The sequence below is a fragment of the Protopterus annectens genome, chromosome 3.part1 (assembly GCF_019279795.1).
Source record: "Protopterus annectens isolate FY-2018-M chromosome 3.part1, PAN1.0, whole genome shotgun sequence".
NCBI lineage: Eukaryota > Metazoa > Chordata > Ceratodontiformes > Protopteridae > Protopterus > Protopterus annectens.
In genome coordinates, this window is record NC_056732.1 from 1445096546 (window position 1) to 1445114790 (window position 18245).

The 18245-nt window shown below is 41.9% G+C and overlaps 1 protein-coding gene across 3 annotated transcripts in view; it reads left to right on the forward strand.

The window, feature by feature from the left end:
* The window catches only part of CROT (carnitine O-octanoyltransferase), a 1004553-nt gene that overhangs the window by 90615 nt on the left and 895693 nt on the right, over positions 1-18245 (forward strand). For all 3 annotated transcript variants that reach the window (XM_044067515.1, XM_044067513.1, XM_044067514.1), the window contains exon 3: positions 10935-11059. In XM_044067515.1, coding sequence (XP_043923450.1) covers positions 10935-11059 — 125 coding nt within the window. The remainder of the gene's footprint in view (positions 1-10934; positions 11060-18245) is intronic.

The window sequence follows — 18245 nt, forward strand, 5'->3', positions numbered from 1 at the left end:
CCCCTTCGATCTTTATCCAAGGCCACAAAAGCGAATCCCCGATGTTCCACCCAGTCAGAGGGATGCAGCAGCTCAAGAAATTCAAAATCTGCTTAAAAAATGAGTCATCCAAACAGTCCCACCAGATGAAATAGGATCCGGTTTTGACTCAAGATTTTTTTTAGTGCCAAAAAAGACAGGGGACTGGAGGCCGATTCTAGACCTCAGTATCTTGAACAAGTTTGTCAGACAGACATGGTCACGGTTCAGTCTATCCTTCCATTTCTGGAGAATGATGATTGGATGTGCTCGATATATCTTCAGGATGCATATTACCACATAAAAATGGGCAAGCACTCCAGAAGATACCTCTGCTTTCGTCTGGGAGCCAATCAATACCAATTTCTCGCACTGCCCTTTGGTCTCACCATAGCCCCCAAGGTGTTCACCAAATGTATGGCAGTGTTAGCAACTCATCTGAGGCTGCAAGGATTTTGTGTGTTTCCATATTTAGACGATTGACTCCTTACCGCCCCCTCCAGGCATCTACTGCTTCAAGCCTTATACTACATTCTAGAGCTGGCGGACTTCTTAGGCGTCTCAATAAACAAAGAAAAGTCAAAACTGGCACCCACTCAATGCATAGAATTAATCGGTGCAACATTCAACACAATCTCCTGTGTGGTTGTTCTACGTCTTCACAGACTTCAAAGGTTAAAGTAAGCTCCGTGTGATACTTTCTCAAGACATAGTCTCAGCTCACTTAGTCCTTACAACTGCTAGGATCAGTGGCAGCGACAATCACCCTAGTTCCCTGGTGAAGTTTCATATGAGGCTGCTTCAATGACTCCTAGCGTCACAGTGGTCACACCGTATGTCTTATCCAATCTGCATAACAAATTGATGCAAGCAGGATCTGACCTGGTGCATGAAGCTAGAAGAAGAGTAATGGAGTCTCCCCTTTTCACCCCCTCAGCCCAAGGCTGTAGCGACCACCGATGCATCCCTGATGGGGTGGGGCATTTTCAGGGAAAGCCAGTCCAAGGCACTTTGTCCTCCTTAGAGGCCAATTTGCATATAGGTTCATAGGTTAGTTCATAGGTTAGTACTAGGCTAACTGCCCCTGCGAGCCATTTTAAGCCTAGCCAGTTATCCCTTGTGAGACTCAAACCCTGCACCTTGTGTTTGTAAGGCAAACACCTTTAACCATTAGGCCACTCCCCCAACCCATCCTAGAACTGAGGGTGGTGCTTTTAGCATTGCAAGTATTTCAATCTGCCTTTCTGTCGACGACAGTTGCTATCCAATCAGACATGTCTGTTGTCTGGTACATCAACAAACAGGGAGGAACCAGATCCTAGTCATTATGTCTGGAAGCCCTGAGAGTATGGCAATGGGCGACCGCCTCCAGCCGCTTTCTGATAGCAGTCCACATTCTCGGGAGTTCCAACGTAATTGTGGACAAACTCAGCAGATACAGTCTCGTGCCTCACAAGTGGTCTCTCAATCCCATAGTAGCGACGGAGATCTTCCGTCGTCAGAGTCAGCCTTGCTGTGATCTGTATACATCTCCCACGAACCACAAATGCAGCAGCTAGTTTGAGCTAATCCCCCCTCAGGGGGAGTCATCCGAGAGATACTCTTTTACATGATTGTCCCCCGGGAATGCTTTATGCCTTTCCTCTAATACTCCAGTTCTTGAAGAAAGCACAACGGCTTAGAAGCAAATTGGTCCTGGTTCCCCCTTTCTTTGGCCTCACATGTTTCTCTGTCTGTGGACTCTGTACCCAACTCTGGGACTCCTGTTTCATTTGCAGGGGCTGGCCCATCCCATCCTACAAACCCTCAGTCTGACCGCTTGGTACCTCCACTTCTGGTAATTGCCAGGCAGAATAATCTATCTTCCCCAGTACAAAATATACTTCTGGCTTCTCATAAACTGTCCAAAAGGAAACTTTATCTTAGTAAATGGAAAAGATTTGTGATCTGGTTTCAAGGAGAAGGGCTAGACCCCTTTTCAGCCTCGATTTAATAAGGTGTTGGAATATTTGTCAACTGTACTCCAATCAGGAGCTTCAGCTTCTACTATTAGAGTTCATTTGGAAGCTATCTCAAACTTCCATAATGACTTTGATGATTTTTCTGTGATATCTCACCACCTCTGCAAAACCTTCCTAAAGGGAATTATGCATTTAAAGCCACCTTTTAAAGAGTCCATTGAACATTGGAATTTGATGATAGTCTTACAAACTTTGACTCATCAGCCCTTTGAGCCAGCAGCCACCTGTGATATAAAATTTTTATATTGGAAGACCTTATTCCTGGTAGCCATCACTTCAGCCAAGAGAATATCAGAATTGCAAGCCTTATGTGTAAAATGCCCATACATCATTTTTCATAAAGAGAGACTATCCCTTAGGACTAACTCCTCTTACTATCCAAAGTTGTCTCAGACTCAAATATTAACCATTCCATTGACCTGCCAGTTTTCTTCCCAAATTTTCAAAAAAAAGAAGGACATTGTTTATGTTTGTTGAATGTACACAGACAATTACATTTTTACTTGGACAGAATGAAATCCTTCAGAAAATCGGACCAACTGTTCCTGTCCATTTCAGGTCCTCGACTAGGCAAACCAGTTTCCAAATTCACCTTGTTGAAATGGTTGAGAAATTTTAATACCTTTATTTATCATCAAAATTAAATGAGTTTATCAACTAAAGTCAAGGTTCACTCTACCAGGTCAGTTTCCACTTTGGTGGCCTTTCATTCTAGAGCCTCCATGGATGACATTTGCGCAGCAGCTGCGTGTGCTACCCCCCATACCTTTATCACTTATTACAAATTGGATATGGTCTCCAGGGGAAGAGCATCCTTTGGATCTGTGGTGCTTAGAAATATCCTTCCATAGGGCCTCCGGGGACATAAAATAGCTAGGGACTCTGTCCCAACTGTCTTGAATGAATGAAGATTGACAACATCAGATAAAGAAGTTCTTACCATAACGTTCCATCAATTGTTGAACTTAATTTATTCTTGACAACCCACCTTCCTGCCCCCTCCAAAGGCTTGTGGTGGATCGGAATTAGTCCTGGTGCAGTAGTAGGGCAGGTGCTCAGACAAAGGTTCCACTTTTTGTTTTCTACGGGCAAACTCGATCTGAAGGGAAGGGAAGAGAGCCACTATGGGTAACCTTAGCTCGAGAGTTTCTGGCTGGTGCGAGCTTGTTACAATAGCCAGTTCGGTTCCGAGGATGGAACCAGAACCCAACTGTCAAGAATGAAAGCAGATCGACAACATAGATGGAACATTATGGTAAGAACATAACTTTGTTTTAATATTCACAAATGACATAGAATTATTTACAAAATTCCAGCTAGCTGAGCTGGCAGCATTTCGGTTTGTCACACTTCTTCCCCCAAAAAAACTCAAGCTACTTTTTCGAATGACCCTTGACAAACATTGCTTGCAAATATCTGGGAATACCTTACCCCATTCCCTGTCTTGAGTTTACAGCTGCCTTGGTATTGCTGACCCCAGTACAGTGCTGCACTGTCCCATCATATGCCTGCAACCTTAGGCTCCACCGTAGTAATTTGGGATTTTCCTGGCTGGCTCCCTGTAGCCATAGATGTCCCTCAGACTCCTCCTGCCTTGTACTGCAAATACTTAGCACAAGGACCTCCCTGTCATGGTAAGGTTTCATCATATTAACATGGTACAGTTTGTGCCCCTGCCTCCTGCCTAGCAGTTCTACCATGTAGTTAACATCACTGACCATCCTTACCACTTTGTAGGGTCCCTCCAAAGCTGCCTGCAGCTTGTTGTGCCTGACAGGAATGAGAACCGTTACCTGCTGCCCTACAACATACTCTCTATCTCGAGCATTCCTGTCATGCCAGACAATTTTTCTGCGGTTGGGCTTCTGCCAGGTTCTCCTGGGCCAAGCCTATGCGTTCCCAGAGCCTTGTCCTGAGGTTTGGGATGTATGCCACAACAGACTCCTTATGGGATTCACATTCACCCTCCCACTCATCTCTAATCAGATCTAGAGGTCCCCTCACCCTATTCAAAGGGTGAACAACCTGTGGATTCCTGGGGCACCTCTCTGTAAGCAAACAACAGATGGAGCAAATATTTGTCCCTCTCCCTCTTTAACTGGTCTGCAGATGCCCGTAGCGTGGACTTGAGTATAGAGTTTAGCCTCTCACATTAGTCTGGAGATGGTAGGGGGTGGTCTTTAGGTGCTTCACCTCACAGTGCTTCCACAGACAAGCCAGCAGGTCTGACATGAAATTGGCACGTTTGTCAGTCAGTATTTATTTTGGAAAACCTACCCTGCTGAGAATTTCTAACAAAGCATTTGCCACCTTTTCTGCCTCAATGGAGGACAGAGCCACTACCTCAGGGTATCTGGTAACATAATCTACTACTACGAGGATATACTTTTTCCCTGTGCAACTTGGGGTACTCAGAGGCCCCACAATATCCATAGCCACCCTCTGAAATGGCTCCTCAATCACAGGCAAAGGGATCAAAGGAGTTTTCACCTTGTCTCCTGCCTTGCCCACCTTTTGGCACTACTCACAGTTCCTACAGTATCCTGTTACATCCCTGGAAATCCCAGGCCAATAAAAGTTCTGCATAGTACGTCTCTTTGTATGTTTTATGCTCATATGACCTGCAGAGGGAATATCATGGGCTATGACCAGAAGTGCCAGACGGTAGGCTCTGGGCACTACCAACTGCTATATTCTCTCACCCTCTAGCCCTCCCTCAGGGGTCCGCTCTCTATACAGTAACCCTTTGTCCCAGTATACAGATTCCCCTTTCCCTTGAGAATCAGGTGCATCACTAGCTACCTCCCTCAGGCCTTGTAATATAGGGTCTGAGAACTGAGCCTGTCTCAACTCTCTCTCTGTAACCCTTCCCAGCTCCCCTTCCACAGGAAGGCTGGTATTCTCTGGCAGTGGTGCCTCACTGTCAGCCTGGGTACTACTACTCACCTGTGCCCTTGACATAGAAATATTTACAAAATTCCAGATAGCTGGGCTGGCAGTATTTCCTTCTGTTACGTTTCTATAAAAATCATATTAATAGTCACAAATGACATTGAATTATTTACAAAATTCCAGCTACCTGGGCTGGCAGCATTTTGGTTTGTCACAGAGGGTAAAACACAACATGCTGCTTACGTTAACCTGGCGAAGGCATTTGACACAGTTCCCCATTCTGGTATTTATAAGTCACAAAACTGGGCATGAATCCCTATATCACCAGATGGGTGACGGATAGTACACATGTTGTTAGAGTGGGTGAATCCAGATCCAGCAAGAGGCCAATTACTAGTGGTGTGTGTTACAGGTCTCAGTGCTGGGACCTCTCCTGTTTGGAATATACTTCTCTGAAGTCAAGGTTAATGTAGAGGGCCGTTGGATTACTAGGTTTGCTGATGACTGCAAGTTGGGGGCAATCACCAAATTCTCCAGTGATGCAAATATCTTTCAGAAGGGTCTGACTCAGACAGTTGATGGTGCCAGAGCCATGGCCCAAAAGTAAATCCAAAAAAATGCATAGTCATACCCTTTGGGAAGTCAAATACCCTGCAGATTACATTAATAGCACACCACTAAGAGTGTACCCAGAAGTGAGAGATCTGGGTACACAAATAGATAGCATCCTGAAGTTTGACCGTCATGTGTTCACAGTGATGAGGAAGTCCTATGTGGCACAATGTATAAATAGTCATGGCATCCATATCCAAGGAAGTTATGGTCCCATTGTACTTGGCCCTCATCAGACCAGTAACCAAGTACACTGCACATTTTGTCATGTACTTGACTGGCACTTGCAACAGCTGGAGCAGCCTCCGAGGTCCGAGGTCCCTTACAAAAAAAATACAGGATGTAAACAACTAGTCTAAGAGCCCTATCCCTTTACTCTGTTTCCTTCAGCTATTAAGGGGTGATCTATGCTTAACCTACAAGGCACTCTCAAATCCAGCCCTGATGGAAGTGTTACCCATATGCAAGACAAACTGTATGATGGTCACCATATCTAGAGATCTAAACCTGGTCTGTGACACAGACAAAACAAGCTGGAGAGACAGATGTGTCTCAGAGATTGCTCCTTCTCTGGAACAGGCTTTTTTCATGTAAAGCAGAGCCCTTCCCTGACCCTCTTCAAATGCAGTTTGGATCAATGGATGGGGAGCTGTAAATTCACTCTTGTGGGTAGTGCCCATGTCCCTTATAGACAGGGGCAGTCTGTGAAATACTGAAAGGAATAGGCACAAATCTAAGCCATCCTGTAGCCCTTAGGGATCGAAAATCTGATAAAATACAGGTAATGTCTAGGCTGGTAAGGACTCTTAAACCATTAGCCTAGTAATTTCTTATGAACCAATGAACCTTTCTTTTGATTGCAGTGGCACCAGTTGCATCTAGCACAGAGCAAATGTCATCTGCCTCATTAAATGCTGTCGTCTGAACTTGCTGTACCTTTTCCATACTTGACATATCTGGCAGTATAGCATAGATGATTACAACTATGAACTGTCAATAAGCTTCATGTAGTAATCTTTGAATTCCTTTAATCTCTTTTTGCATACTGCTTATTACAGGACAAGTCACTTACCCAGACTAAATTTCTAGATCACCCTTAAAAAGAGTCGGTTGAATCTAATGCGTTTTATCCATCTAAAGTATATAATCATCTGTTTATAAACATATAGAAACATAAAAGGTAGTTGATGAGAAAGAGAGTCTGTGAGACCTGTCCATGCAGAGAAAAAGTAATTTGTATGCAGTCTGCTCTTTCCCCCTCCTTCCTGCGATATATTTTAGTGTCAGTAGTTTTGTCTTCGACTTCTTTTTCTGTGGTTCACCCCCCCCCCACACACACACACACACACGCACACACAGAAAAACCTTTCTGACTTGAAATCTTCATGTCTTACCTGGTGTCATACTCACCCCTATCTGTTCTTGTTTCTGTTTTCCTTTTCAGCATTTCCCCATAAAATTTAATTTACTCTGATGGATCACAATCTGTCCTAAATTCCATACTGTGCAGTTGTAGCTTCTCATGTCTGTAACTTATCTAGACAAATTAGACTGCAGTAATTTGAAGTACATAGCCGTGGTATGTTTCGGTAAATTCCTTGTTTCTTTGCATTCACCATTTCTATGTAAACAGTAGTGCTAGACAAGGGGGTCTTACAGGGGAAATAAGGACTACCCATGAGTATTGAAGCACTGACCCTCGCCAACCTTGAAAGATCATTTATTCCCTGTAACGTCCACTTGTGTATGATGGTGTGCTTGTTTGTGTGCCAGTATATTTGTGTGTATGTTTTACACTAATTCCAAAAGCAATATGTGACATTGTAGTACTTCTATAACTGCAACTGTGTGATTCTGATTTGCATTTTGTTAGTGGAAACCATATTTTTTAAGAACTGTAGTGCTGTTCTGTGATGTTGAGCACTATTTCTAAATGTCTAGTCTGTACTAGTCTGACTGCATCTGTTCAGTTTGACATCTGTTCCAACTTTAGCATTTTGAATTGCAGTTCACAGCCATGAACAAGTGGTATGCAGTGTTGTAAAATAGCAATTAAAGCATTATTTGGCATTGTAGTAATTTCTGTGTGGTCTGCAGCTGAGATATTCTGCTTTGTATTTTATAAGATGGGACACAAGTTCACAATCTAGCACTGTTCTGTAGTGGTGATAAGCATTTTGCTATTTTATCTGGAGCTGTGACATGTTGAGGAGGCCCTATTGTGACATTTTGCATCGCGTTATAGCAGTGGAAAAGAAACATAAAAGGAAGAAATAGTTCTGTTTGTAAATTGCTTGGGAAAAGCTGCCATCTAGTAGCTTTGTTTTAATCTTTGAACTGACATAGTTTGACAGTAGTTTTACAGTTGTTAAAATAGCGGTCAGACTCTGATATTTGTTACCTATTCAAAAGAGTTGTCACCTGTAGCTTTTTTAAATGCTTTATCCCATGCATGTGTCCCCTCAAATTGTCTATGGTAGGAAGGGTAAGGCCAATCTAACCAAATGGGGTAGGTTAATTCAAGCTCAAAAAGGGAAATTGGCTATGCTTAAAATGTCCCACATGGGAGGCTAACCTAGTGTGTGATCCCATGTAGCATTTGACAGCTATTTTGACATGTATTGTATGGTCTGTTATTTTTTTGTCAGGGTTATGGAGATTATTAAGAAACTTTACTGCAGCATACCAGTGTCAAGAAGCCTGTGTTTGCACTTTCTTGATTAAGATTTAATATGTAAGTAATGGGCTAATGTTTCTAAGTTTGACTACTCAGATTTTTGCATTCTGGAGTCCTATACTCACTGGCAATATTTTACAGTTAGACTGAGGGTGCCCGTTGTCCCATTGATGGGTACACCGTGGTATATGTGTTGTAACTAAAGCTACAACTGACAAGATACCAGGTGCCTAAAAGATGCAGAATGTTTATTCTTAAATGATGAATATACTTTCAGAAATATAAGGAAACTCAAATCCAGTCTCTCAGAATAATTAATTCTCCAAAATTGTGCTGTGTGCTCCATAACTTTACATATCATTATGTAAAGCAACACATTTTCTTCTCTTTCTTTGGACTCCTGTTTGAAAGTTCATGATCAGTGACAACAGTGGTGAATTCATTTTAAACCTGTATTTTAGAAGTTCAAGACTGTTTGGCCTCATTAAGATAGCTCTGCAAGCTTTAAAATACATGTCTGTGCTTGGCTGTCGAAAACGTAAATCCTCTAATAGCTAAATATCGAACTAAAAACATCATTATTGAACATTACTGAACAGCAAGAACAGGGAAAAAAACTTCATTGACTGGCCATAGTTGGCCAAAATAGTGAATGCAGCCAACCAAGGTGGGGGGCTTTGCCCCCAACAGTCCCTAATGTGGAGAGCTGCGCTGCCACACCCCTCTAACTATTTATACCAACTCTGAGATTGCACTACAGTGGGGAATAGGGCAGATTTAAAAGGTTTCTTTCACTTGCCTTGTGCATCGCATTACTTCCTGGTTGTTGGCTAACTAGGGTCATTCTATGAAGTTTTTTTTCACTGTTCCTGCTCTTCAGTAATGTTCAATAACGATGTTTTCAGTTCGATATTTAGCTGTTCAAGGGTTTATGTTTTTGATAGCCGAACATAGACCCTTAAAACACATAGCTCAATACATTTTCAGGAGTGCTTAGGCTTGTTTGGTCTAATAGAAGGATTCCTAAATGCTGACTTTTGTTTTCAGACTTTATTGTAATAAATTACTCTTATAGGATTTTGCAGGATTTATGCATTTATTTATATCATATTTACAGCCTGTATTTGCATACTCAGAGGGAATACTTCAGTGTAATGTCCCTGATTTTAAATTAGAATTACTGTTGTAAAGACTGAACAGACAATGTTTTATGAACATGTAAAAATACATGAAAAAGAGAAATAAGCAAATGAACAGTAGAGAGAAAAACAGATATGAAGTTCTCGCATTCCTTCTTTGATACTGTACTGAAGACAATAGCCTTTAACTACTGGGCTGGAAGAATGCTAATAGATTTAGATTGGATGAAGTTCAGTAATTGTTCAGCAGTGTGTGTAATATATGCCAGTCTCATGTGTAGTTTACAGTCCTTTAAAATTTTGCAATCATGGTACTGACTTTGTTGAAGTATAGGAGGGTATAAAATGCATATGAGGCATCTGCACCTCACATGCAAACTTTTTTATATATTGACAGTTAGCAGTACCGTATGTATGGAGACTTGTACCACTTATATGTTTGTACATTTTTCCTTCAGGCTCCCAGTTAGCCACTGTCCACATCTTCCTCTTATTCCCTCCATTTTGCTTGTCTAGCACCTCCCATTAGAAAGTACCCTCATTCCAGTGCGGATTAATTTTGTTGTGGGGGATGATAATCCAAGGTCCATCTGTCAATGAAGGCTAAAAGTTATCATTGCTTACTAGGTGATTAGGTCACATTGACTTAAGCTGATCTGGCAACCACAACCCCATGTCAGGATGGGAAAAAGGAGTCGATGAAGATCTTGTATCCCTTGAGAAGCTGGCATGCAGTGCAGTCAACACATGCATATGTTGCATGTTCTGCTGCATAATGCCCTGTATGCGTTATGAGAGGGAGGTGGTAGTACAGTATCTCCAAGTCCTCTTCTGAGGATAACAGGCTGTCAGCCATTTGACCCACTTCCCCCCGTCCATTCCACTGGGACCTAGAATGCTAATTAAGCTAGGAACACTGTTGATGTGATGGGAGCTGTCCCTTTTCTCAACTACCTTCTAGTTTTCTAAAGTAAATAAATATATTTCATGAGCAAGAAGATAACTGCAATGATAAAGAAGTGATGTATTAATATCACAAAATGAATTTGTCTGACATTTGGCTAAAAAGTGTATTAAGCTATTTATTGAAATTTGTCCATGTGCTTTGGGAGAAAAAGGGAAAAATTAAAGGGTCAGATGTCTGTGAAGAACTTTGCACAGCTGTGTGCAGTCACAGATCACATTTGGCAAATCTTCAGATGAACAACAGCACTGCTTCTCAAGGGTGTTTTCTGAAGCCAAACTATCTGTTTTTGCAGAGCAAACAGAATCCAAATCATTTTCTTTCATAAAAGATGGATAATGTGAAGTAAAAGTACATTATTTGTACCGTTGCCCACTGTGTTTGCATCATCGAAGATTATTTAATCTAGAGTTAGATGCTGTACTTTTAAATAGTACTATTTTACCTGAAATATTCTGTGGTTTGCAGTCGTGTGTGGGAACACTGAACTTTTAACTGTTTCACACATGCATGATAATTTTCCTTGCTGTTTATTTTATGAATGAGGTTAGTGACTTACCTGTATGAGCTGATGTATGTTTTAAGTCTACATTTCTTTCATTTTGGTATAGTAAAGCCATTTGTCAATGAAACTGAACTTCGGAGAACCCAAGAAATCGTTAAAAATTTCCAACATGGTATTGGAAAAGAACTTCAACGAAAATTGCTTGAACGGGCCAGAACTAAGAGAAATTGGGTAAATCTCTTTTATCAGCCTTGCTTACTTCTGTGTCTTCTAATGTAGTGTGTTGCTTTGCATCATCAGTGTCCTTTCTCTGCACGTCTTTGCTTCACAACCACATTTTATGCATCTTACTGAAGGAAATGTAATGTAAACATAACTTGCATACTTCCATTTTACAGTTCTTACATATTTAAGCAGACTGGCTACTGTAAATTGTCAATTGCTAGCAATGTATGTTTGAGTGGTTGTGCCACAAACATGCATGTAATTTCATCCAGAGTATATTCCACCTTTCACCCAGTATTTCAAGTATCTTCTGCACCAAAATCCTGAAATAGTTAAGTTTGTTGTAAACTAGCCCTGAATGGATAACTGATTACTCTTAATGTGTGAAGGGATGAACAAATAAATAAATTAGGCTGAGCAGATGAAAGACAAAAGGAACTCCCTGGAAGTGTTGATCAGATTCTGGCCAAACTAGCTCTAATCACACTGTGGCCTGAGGAATTTCCTGCCTTTTGAGTCTATTTTTTCAGTTCCCTGGTTGCTGCTTAAATCATGTCTTAGCATATCTCTAAGCTGGTTTTATTTAATAGGTTCATAGGTAGGTCCTAGCCTGTCTGCCCAAAGGCATTTATAAGCCTAGCCAGAATGTGTTGGCTTTCGCCGCCCCCTTAGCTTAGTTCCCTGTGCCTCTGTCCAGCAGAGCCACTGAAGTGATCCCCGACGTAAACTTTCTGTTTCCCATCCACTCGTCAAGGTTTCTTTTGAAGAGTGTTAGCGCGGAGCTCTGCCTAATATAGATTGGGATCTTGTTCCAAAGCATGGGAAGTCTCTAGGACAGGGATCTATCCCTCCAGCATGTCCTATTTATTGTTGTGGTGAGGTTTAGATCCCTAGAGCGTGTGGCTCGCGGGGATAAGGTTTTCTTTAGGTGGAGCATGTCCATCCATTCTGGGTTGGACATGGCCTTTTATATCCGGCAGAGATCACCTCTGAGTAGGCAGTATGCAACCGAGTACAGCTGTAATTTCTTCAGTCGAGCTGCATAGGGCATCTGTTTGAGGCCAGTGATCCTCTTGGTGAGGTACTTCTGTGGTCTTTCCAGCTGTTGCAGGTGTCTTGTAAGGTACATCCCAAATGGGATGTTGTACTCTATGATGGGTCTGATGAGTGATGAGTAGAGGGGCACGATGACCTCTTTTGATCTGGATGTGAACCCTTTTGTGATTAGATGGGCCACGTAGAAGGATTTTCTAAGCACTTTGGCAATGTGATTATCAAAGGTGAGATTACTATCTATTTGGGTCCCCCGATCCCTTATTACGTCTTCCGTATTTAGGAGACTACCACCTATGTGGTAGTTTGTGGGTACTTTGTTTTTTCCAAAGGGGATGACTATGCACTTTTTGGCATTTAGCTGAGGCCATGATTTTGACACCAGGTATCTGTCTCAGTGAGACCCTTTTGGAGGATGTCTTTGTCAGCCGGAGAGTCAATTATAGCCCCTAGTTTGCAGTCGTCTGTGAACTTGGTCAGCCACAGTCCTCCTGTGCTTGCCTTTACCTCTGAGAAGTGTATGCCGAACAGTAGGGGTCCTAGGACTGAGTCCTGTGGAATGCCACTTGTAACCGGTTTAGAGTTGGACCTAGCTCCCGCAACTCTCACCATGTGGGTTCTGTGCGTGAGCCATTTGGCAACCCATCTTGTGACGTAGGGGTTTATGTTCAGGCTGGTAAGCTTGTCTATAATACTAGGATGGGGAATAGTGTCTAAGGCCTTTGCGAGGTCTAGGTAGGCTGTGTGTACCACCTCTCCCTCATCTATAGCCTTGGTAACTGTCTCAAAGAAGTCCACCAGGTTTAGGAGGCATGATCTGCCCTTAACAAAGCCAAATTGGGTAGGGTCCAGTGTTTGGAGGTTTCCAATGTCTCTGTTAATGAGTTCCATGATGATGTGCTCCATAGCCTTGCAGACCAAGCTAGTCAGGCCCGGGGTCTGTTGTGGCTCCACCTTTGTGGTGCGGAATAACCGTTGCTGTGTGCCACTCTATGGGTATGTAGCCTGTGGAGAGGCTGTGTTTGAACAGTGTGTTTAGGTGAGGGGTTAGTTCATCTTTGAGCTCATGTAGGACACAGCCTGAGAAACAGTCCGGTCCCATTGATGCTGTGTTTTTGGCTTTGGAGGGGGCTGTTTTAACCTGAGTGTCTGTGATTTCAGGAACTCTACATTCTTCTGGTATGGTTATTGGCCCTTTTAGGGGTGAGAGGGGGGTGAAGTTTGCGCTGTACCTGTCTGCCAGGATGTTGGCGATATCGGTTGGTTCAGTGTATTTTGTGCCATTCTGCACTAACTCTGAGCAGATCTGAGCATTGCCACTTAGATTCTTGACATAGCTAAAGAATGCCTTGTGGTTATCTTTGGAGTCCTTGGCAATTTTTCTTTCAAAGCTCGCCTTGGATGATTTTATGAGGGATCGTAGTTTCTTGCTGATACTGATCAGGGATGTCTTCCCTTCTTGGGATTTTACTCTTTTCTGTACTAGTTTCCTCCTTCTATTGTATAGCTTGTTTATGGCAGGAGTCCATCAGAATGGTTACCTTTTCTTGGAGGAGTGAGTCTTTGTTTTGCTTGGGATGGCATGATCCATGCATTCTTGTAGGTGCCCTTAGAATGCATTAGTAAAGGATTTTCCAGCTTGGACAGCGTTATCCTTCAGCATGGGGGCTTTGAAACTTTCCACCTCAGTCTTAAGTAACATGAAGTTTGCTTTTGAAAAGTTTTTCACGGTGGTTTTCTTGTCCGGGGTTGGGGGCAGAATGTGGATATCCAAAATGATTTGTTTATGGTCCTATCTAACCAGCGAGGGGTTGACCTCTGGTGTGGAACACTGGTTGCCCATGTTGGTGATGACCAGGTCCAATATGTTGTCACCTCTGGTGGGAGTGTTGACCAGTTGAACCAGGGCGTTTGAGTTTATAAATTCTAGGAAATGTTGGGCAAGGGAGTTGGTACTTGAGTAGTTCTCACAGTTAATGTTTGGGTAATTGAAATCACCCAATATTAGGGTGTTTGGTAGGACCTTTATGTTTCCCAGTGTTTCCAGAAATGTGGAATGGGGGTACTGGGACATGGTGGGTGATTTGTACCAAGCTACAATTTGAATTGCAGGTTTGCCCATTGTTAGTTGCACGTGGATTATCTCTGAAGCATCCCTGATGAATATGGATACGCCCCCATCTTTTGTATTTTGGTTTGGATTCTGTGGCCGAAATGTATGGTATGAGTTGTAGCCTGGTTGTGCTGGGGTGCTCTCTGGAGCCTTAACCCAGGTTTCTGTTACTGCACATATATCGATTTTCTCCATACTGAGGAATGCCTCGAGTGTGTGCATTTTGAGCTTCAGACTTCTGGCATTGAGTAGCATTACCCTCAGTTTTTTGTTACTTGTGCTCTTTACGGCGGTGGGTTTGTCTTTTGAGCATTGCCTAAAAAAGGCACTATGGGGATGGCAAGAGCCTTGGCCTGTATTTGAAAGCCTAAGGCTGACAGGTGCAAGCCGTCTCTAACGAAGCAGCGTGGCTTGTAGAGCATGTCATCCCAGGCGGACAGACACTTTATCCCCTTTGAATGACACCAGAAACTTAGCCAGTTGTTGAAATCGAGAATGATTTTTTATACCGTGGTATCATTCTTGGTGAGGGCAGGATGCTACTCAGGATCAGGGTCATACCGGCCTGGGCTACGTGATCAGAGAGCTCTTCCATGTCTCTTTTCATGTAGTCCAGAGAGGTACAGCTCAGGTCATTCACACCAACATGGACAATGATAGAGTCATATTTGTACTTACTCTGGACTGACCTGAGTGCTTGTGTTATGTGGCGGATCCTGGCGCCTGACAGGCAGCTAACAGTAACCTTCTCCTTATTCAGCCTAGTGAGTGGGACTTCTGTGTGCCAGACTATAGAGTCACCTATTACTAGTATGTTGGGTATGTTATTTTGCCTTAAGGGCTGTGATTGTGTGGCACACTGGTTTTGTGAAGTATGTGTTTCATGGTTTGTGTTGGGAGTTGGAGGTTGCTTGGATGTTTGCTTTGGAGGTATCTGTTGGTTTTGCAGATTTTTATTTAGAGCCTCCAAATATGTTTTCATGTGTTTATGTGTGTTTTTTGCCAGTGCTGCTTTAATGGGTTTATGTGAGACTGGTGGTGTGATGCAAGTATTCCCTTCTCCTCTTGACTGTCTGATCCAGTCTTGGGTTGAGAGAGCTTAGCCTCCAGTTTGGCTGTATAATTGCATCTCTCGCATATATTAGTGTTTGGTGGTAGGAGGGGATTGTCTGTGTACATGTGGCAGTTGTAACATTGCCTCAAAATGCCCAGATTCACCAGTTGGACTGGAGAGTACACCTGAAACTGCCCTTTGGACATGCCTGGATAGGTACAGTGAACTGTTTTACTGGATGGCTAGTAAGGTCGAATAGAGAGCCTTGTCCTTCTGTACAGTACAGGAGGGTTTAGTGCTAGGGTTTATAAGTGCTTGCTATACGTTTTGAGCAAGTGCCAGGCTGAGAAATGAATGGCTTGAGTGCTTAAGTTGAAGGTTTTCCTAGTTCCAAGGGGAAAAATTGAAGAGGAGACTTTGTGGAGCCGGGAATAGTTTTACCCTAGCTAACCGGCGCTCAAAACTGGGCAAATACGGTATTTATAGCAGGGAAATGAAAGAGATAGAAATTAGCCCAAAATGGCCAATAAACTACTAATTTCTGGCCTGAAACCACTCCTCCAGGGACAGATAGGCTGCTCAAATCTCCCCTCTCTTACAGGTGAACAGAGAACTTCCTTCTATCCAAGTAAGGTATGGGCAAACACAGAGATTTCTAACACAGTCCTGAATTCAGCACTAACCTGAAAACTGGACTATACTAGCTTAGAAAGATGGGAAACAAGTATATATATATATATATATATATATATATATATATATATATATATATATATGTTTTTTAGAAAATAAAGCAGATACACTCAAAAAACACTTTATATCCACAGAAAAGGATACTTATTGTTATATATCGCAGATCAGAGTTGTAGTCAATGCCCCTAGTAAAAAAGTAGGAAGAAACACAAATGCAGTAAAAGCAGATGAATAAAGTGCAATTTTATATATATATATATATATATATATATATATATATATATATATATATATATATATATAAATAACAATAGAAAACAAACAAACTGATTTAAATAAGTTACCCAATTAACCAGAAAAAAACCTCAAAACTGACCCCCTGTTCCAGCAGTCTTCAATCAGAAGTTTTAACTGCACACCCCTGCTTACTAGGGTGCAGGGGAACCTTCTCCAAAAAAGATGGCCTGGATCAGTGCTCAAGTTATACAAACAAAGCTAGATTCAGCAGGCCTGAATCTGGTCTGTGTTACAGCAACAAGCTGCACCAGTTTTGGAAAGAAACAGTTCAAATAAACAGGAACAATAAGCCTGTGACCAGATATTACCAGCTCAGAAGGGCAGAATCCAGCCTCTCCTCCCACAAGAGTGCAGACCACAAACCTTCTTAATGTAGAATAACTGGCCTGAAGCCCAAGTGCTTAAGCCAGAACTAATACACTTTTAGAATAGCAGACACTAGGCCTTCAATCAGCAATTCCCAACTTAGAAGGATGTAAGCTACCTGTCCTGCCACAATAGTGCAGACCACAATCCTTCTTAATGTAAAACCGCCTGTATGAAGCCCAAGTGCTTAAACCAAAAGACTTAGAATAACAGTTACAATTTAATCAGGCTACTACCAAGCAGTAATAAATGCAGCAGAATAAATAAAATTGAGTACTTTTAAGAAAAGCAAAATAAAGTAGGAGGAAAGACAAATATAGTAAAAGCAAATGAATAAAGTGCAATTTTTTTGGGCCTTCTCAAATCTTCTCTATGTATTAAGTAGAGTGAACACTAGACTCAGAATATGATCTCACTGTACTTGGTTAAGTGAGCTAATGAGATGGACCCAGGAGGAGTGTTCTAGTACAGACTTACAGGAGGGGCAGGCAATTCCAGAGCCACCAACACAAGAACAGGGAAGGAGGGTGGGGAACTAACTGCAGAGAGACACACAGCACACTGTTCAGAAACGCACAATTAGGAAACAGAAAAAATGAAAATACAGTACTTTTAAAACTGCAAGTTTGTACTTAACAGAATACTAAAATGCACTACTGCAAGTTTCATTTAGCTTCAGCTTCTAATGCAGATGTTTATAGCCAAGCAAGTCTCTGAGGATTTGAGGATAAAATGATTTCTCAAACTTTGTGGCTAACACTTAAAGTACAGAGTAATCCCTTTAGGCTACTAAAAGTATATATTCATTCTTAGTTACTTGCATTTTTATAGATGGGCCAGTTTGCTCTTTTTAATTTGAACAGGCTCTTCTAGCTATTACTGTTGCTGGGAATGGAGACTGACTGGCTTGTTGATAAATGAACTTTATTGAAGCACTTTGAGGGATTCCCTTTCTAAGGTGCAGTATTTGTATTAGTTTTTTCCTAGTCAGTGGTTAAGGTATATCTGGACATTTACCTAGTTTATTTATGTATTAATTTATTTAACATTTGTTGACTGGGTAGTTGGACTGGTCCAAGGACCCTTTTCAGCCACGGCCCAGGCCACAGAGGCTGGACTAAACAACTAAACATACAGCAGAGTGTAGAACTATTTACATAAACATTAGCAATAGTTGCATATATATAGCACAATATTGAACTTCCATTTAGGAACAGATTATTTTGAATTTTCTGGTAGGTGCAACTCATTACTGACAAAGCAAATTAATTTGCAGTTCAATTCCAGAGAAGCATTTCAATTAATATGAAAAGAGATAAATTAGTCCTAATTCATTAGATGGGATACATAACAATTCCTTACATTACAGGAGCTTTCTAGCCAAAATCTCTGAAGTACTTGCAGGCATGCTGTTTTATCAGTTACATTTTAGTTGTTGTTTGAAAATAGTTAATTTGCTCACTTGTCTTATTAATTTTAGCCTAGGTGTGCCTGTCACATCTCAGTCTGAAATAGTTCATAGGTAGGTACTAGGCTATTGGCCGTAGGGCCTTATATAAGCCTAGCCAAAAAGGTACTCTGGCTTTTGTTTTTGAAAGCCTGCTGACTGGCAGCTG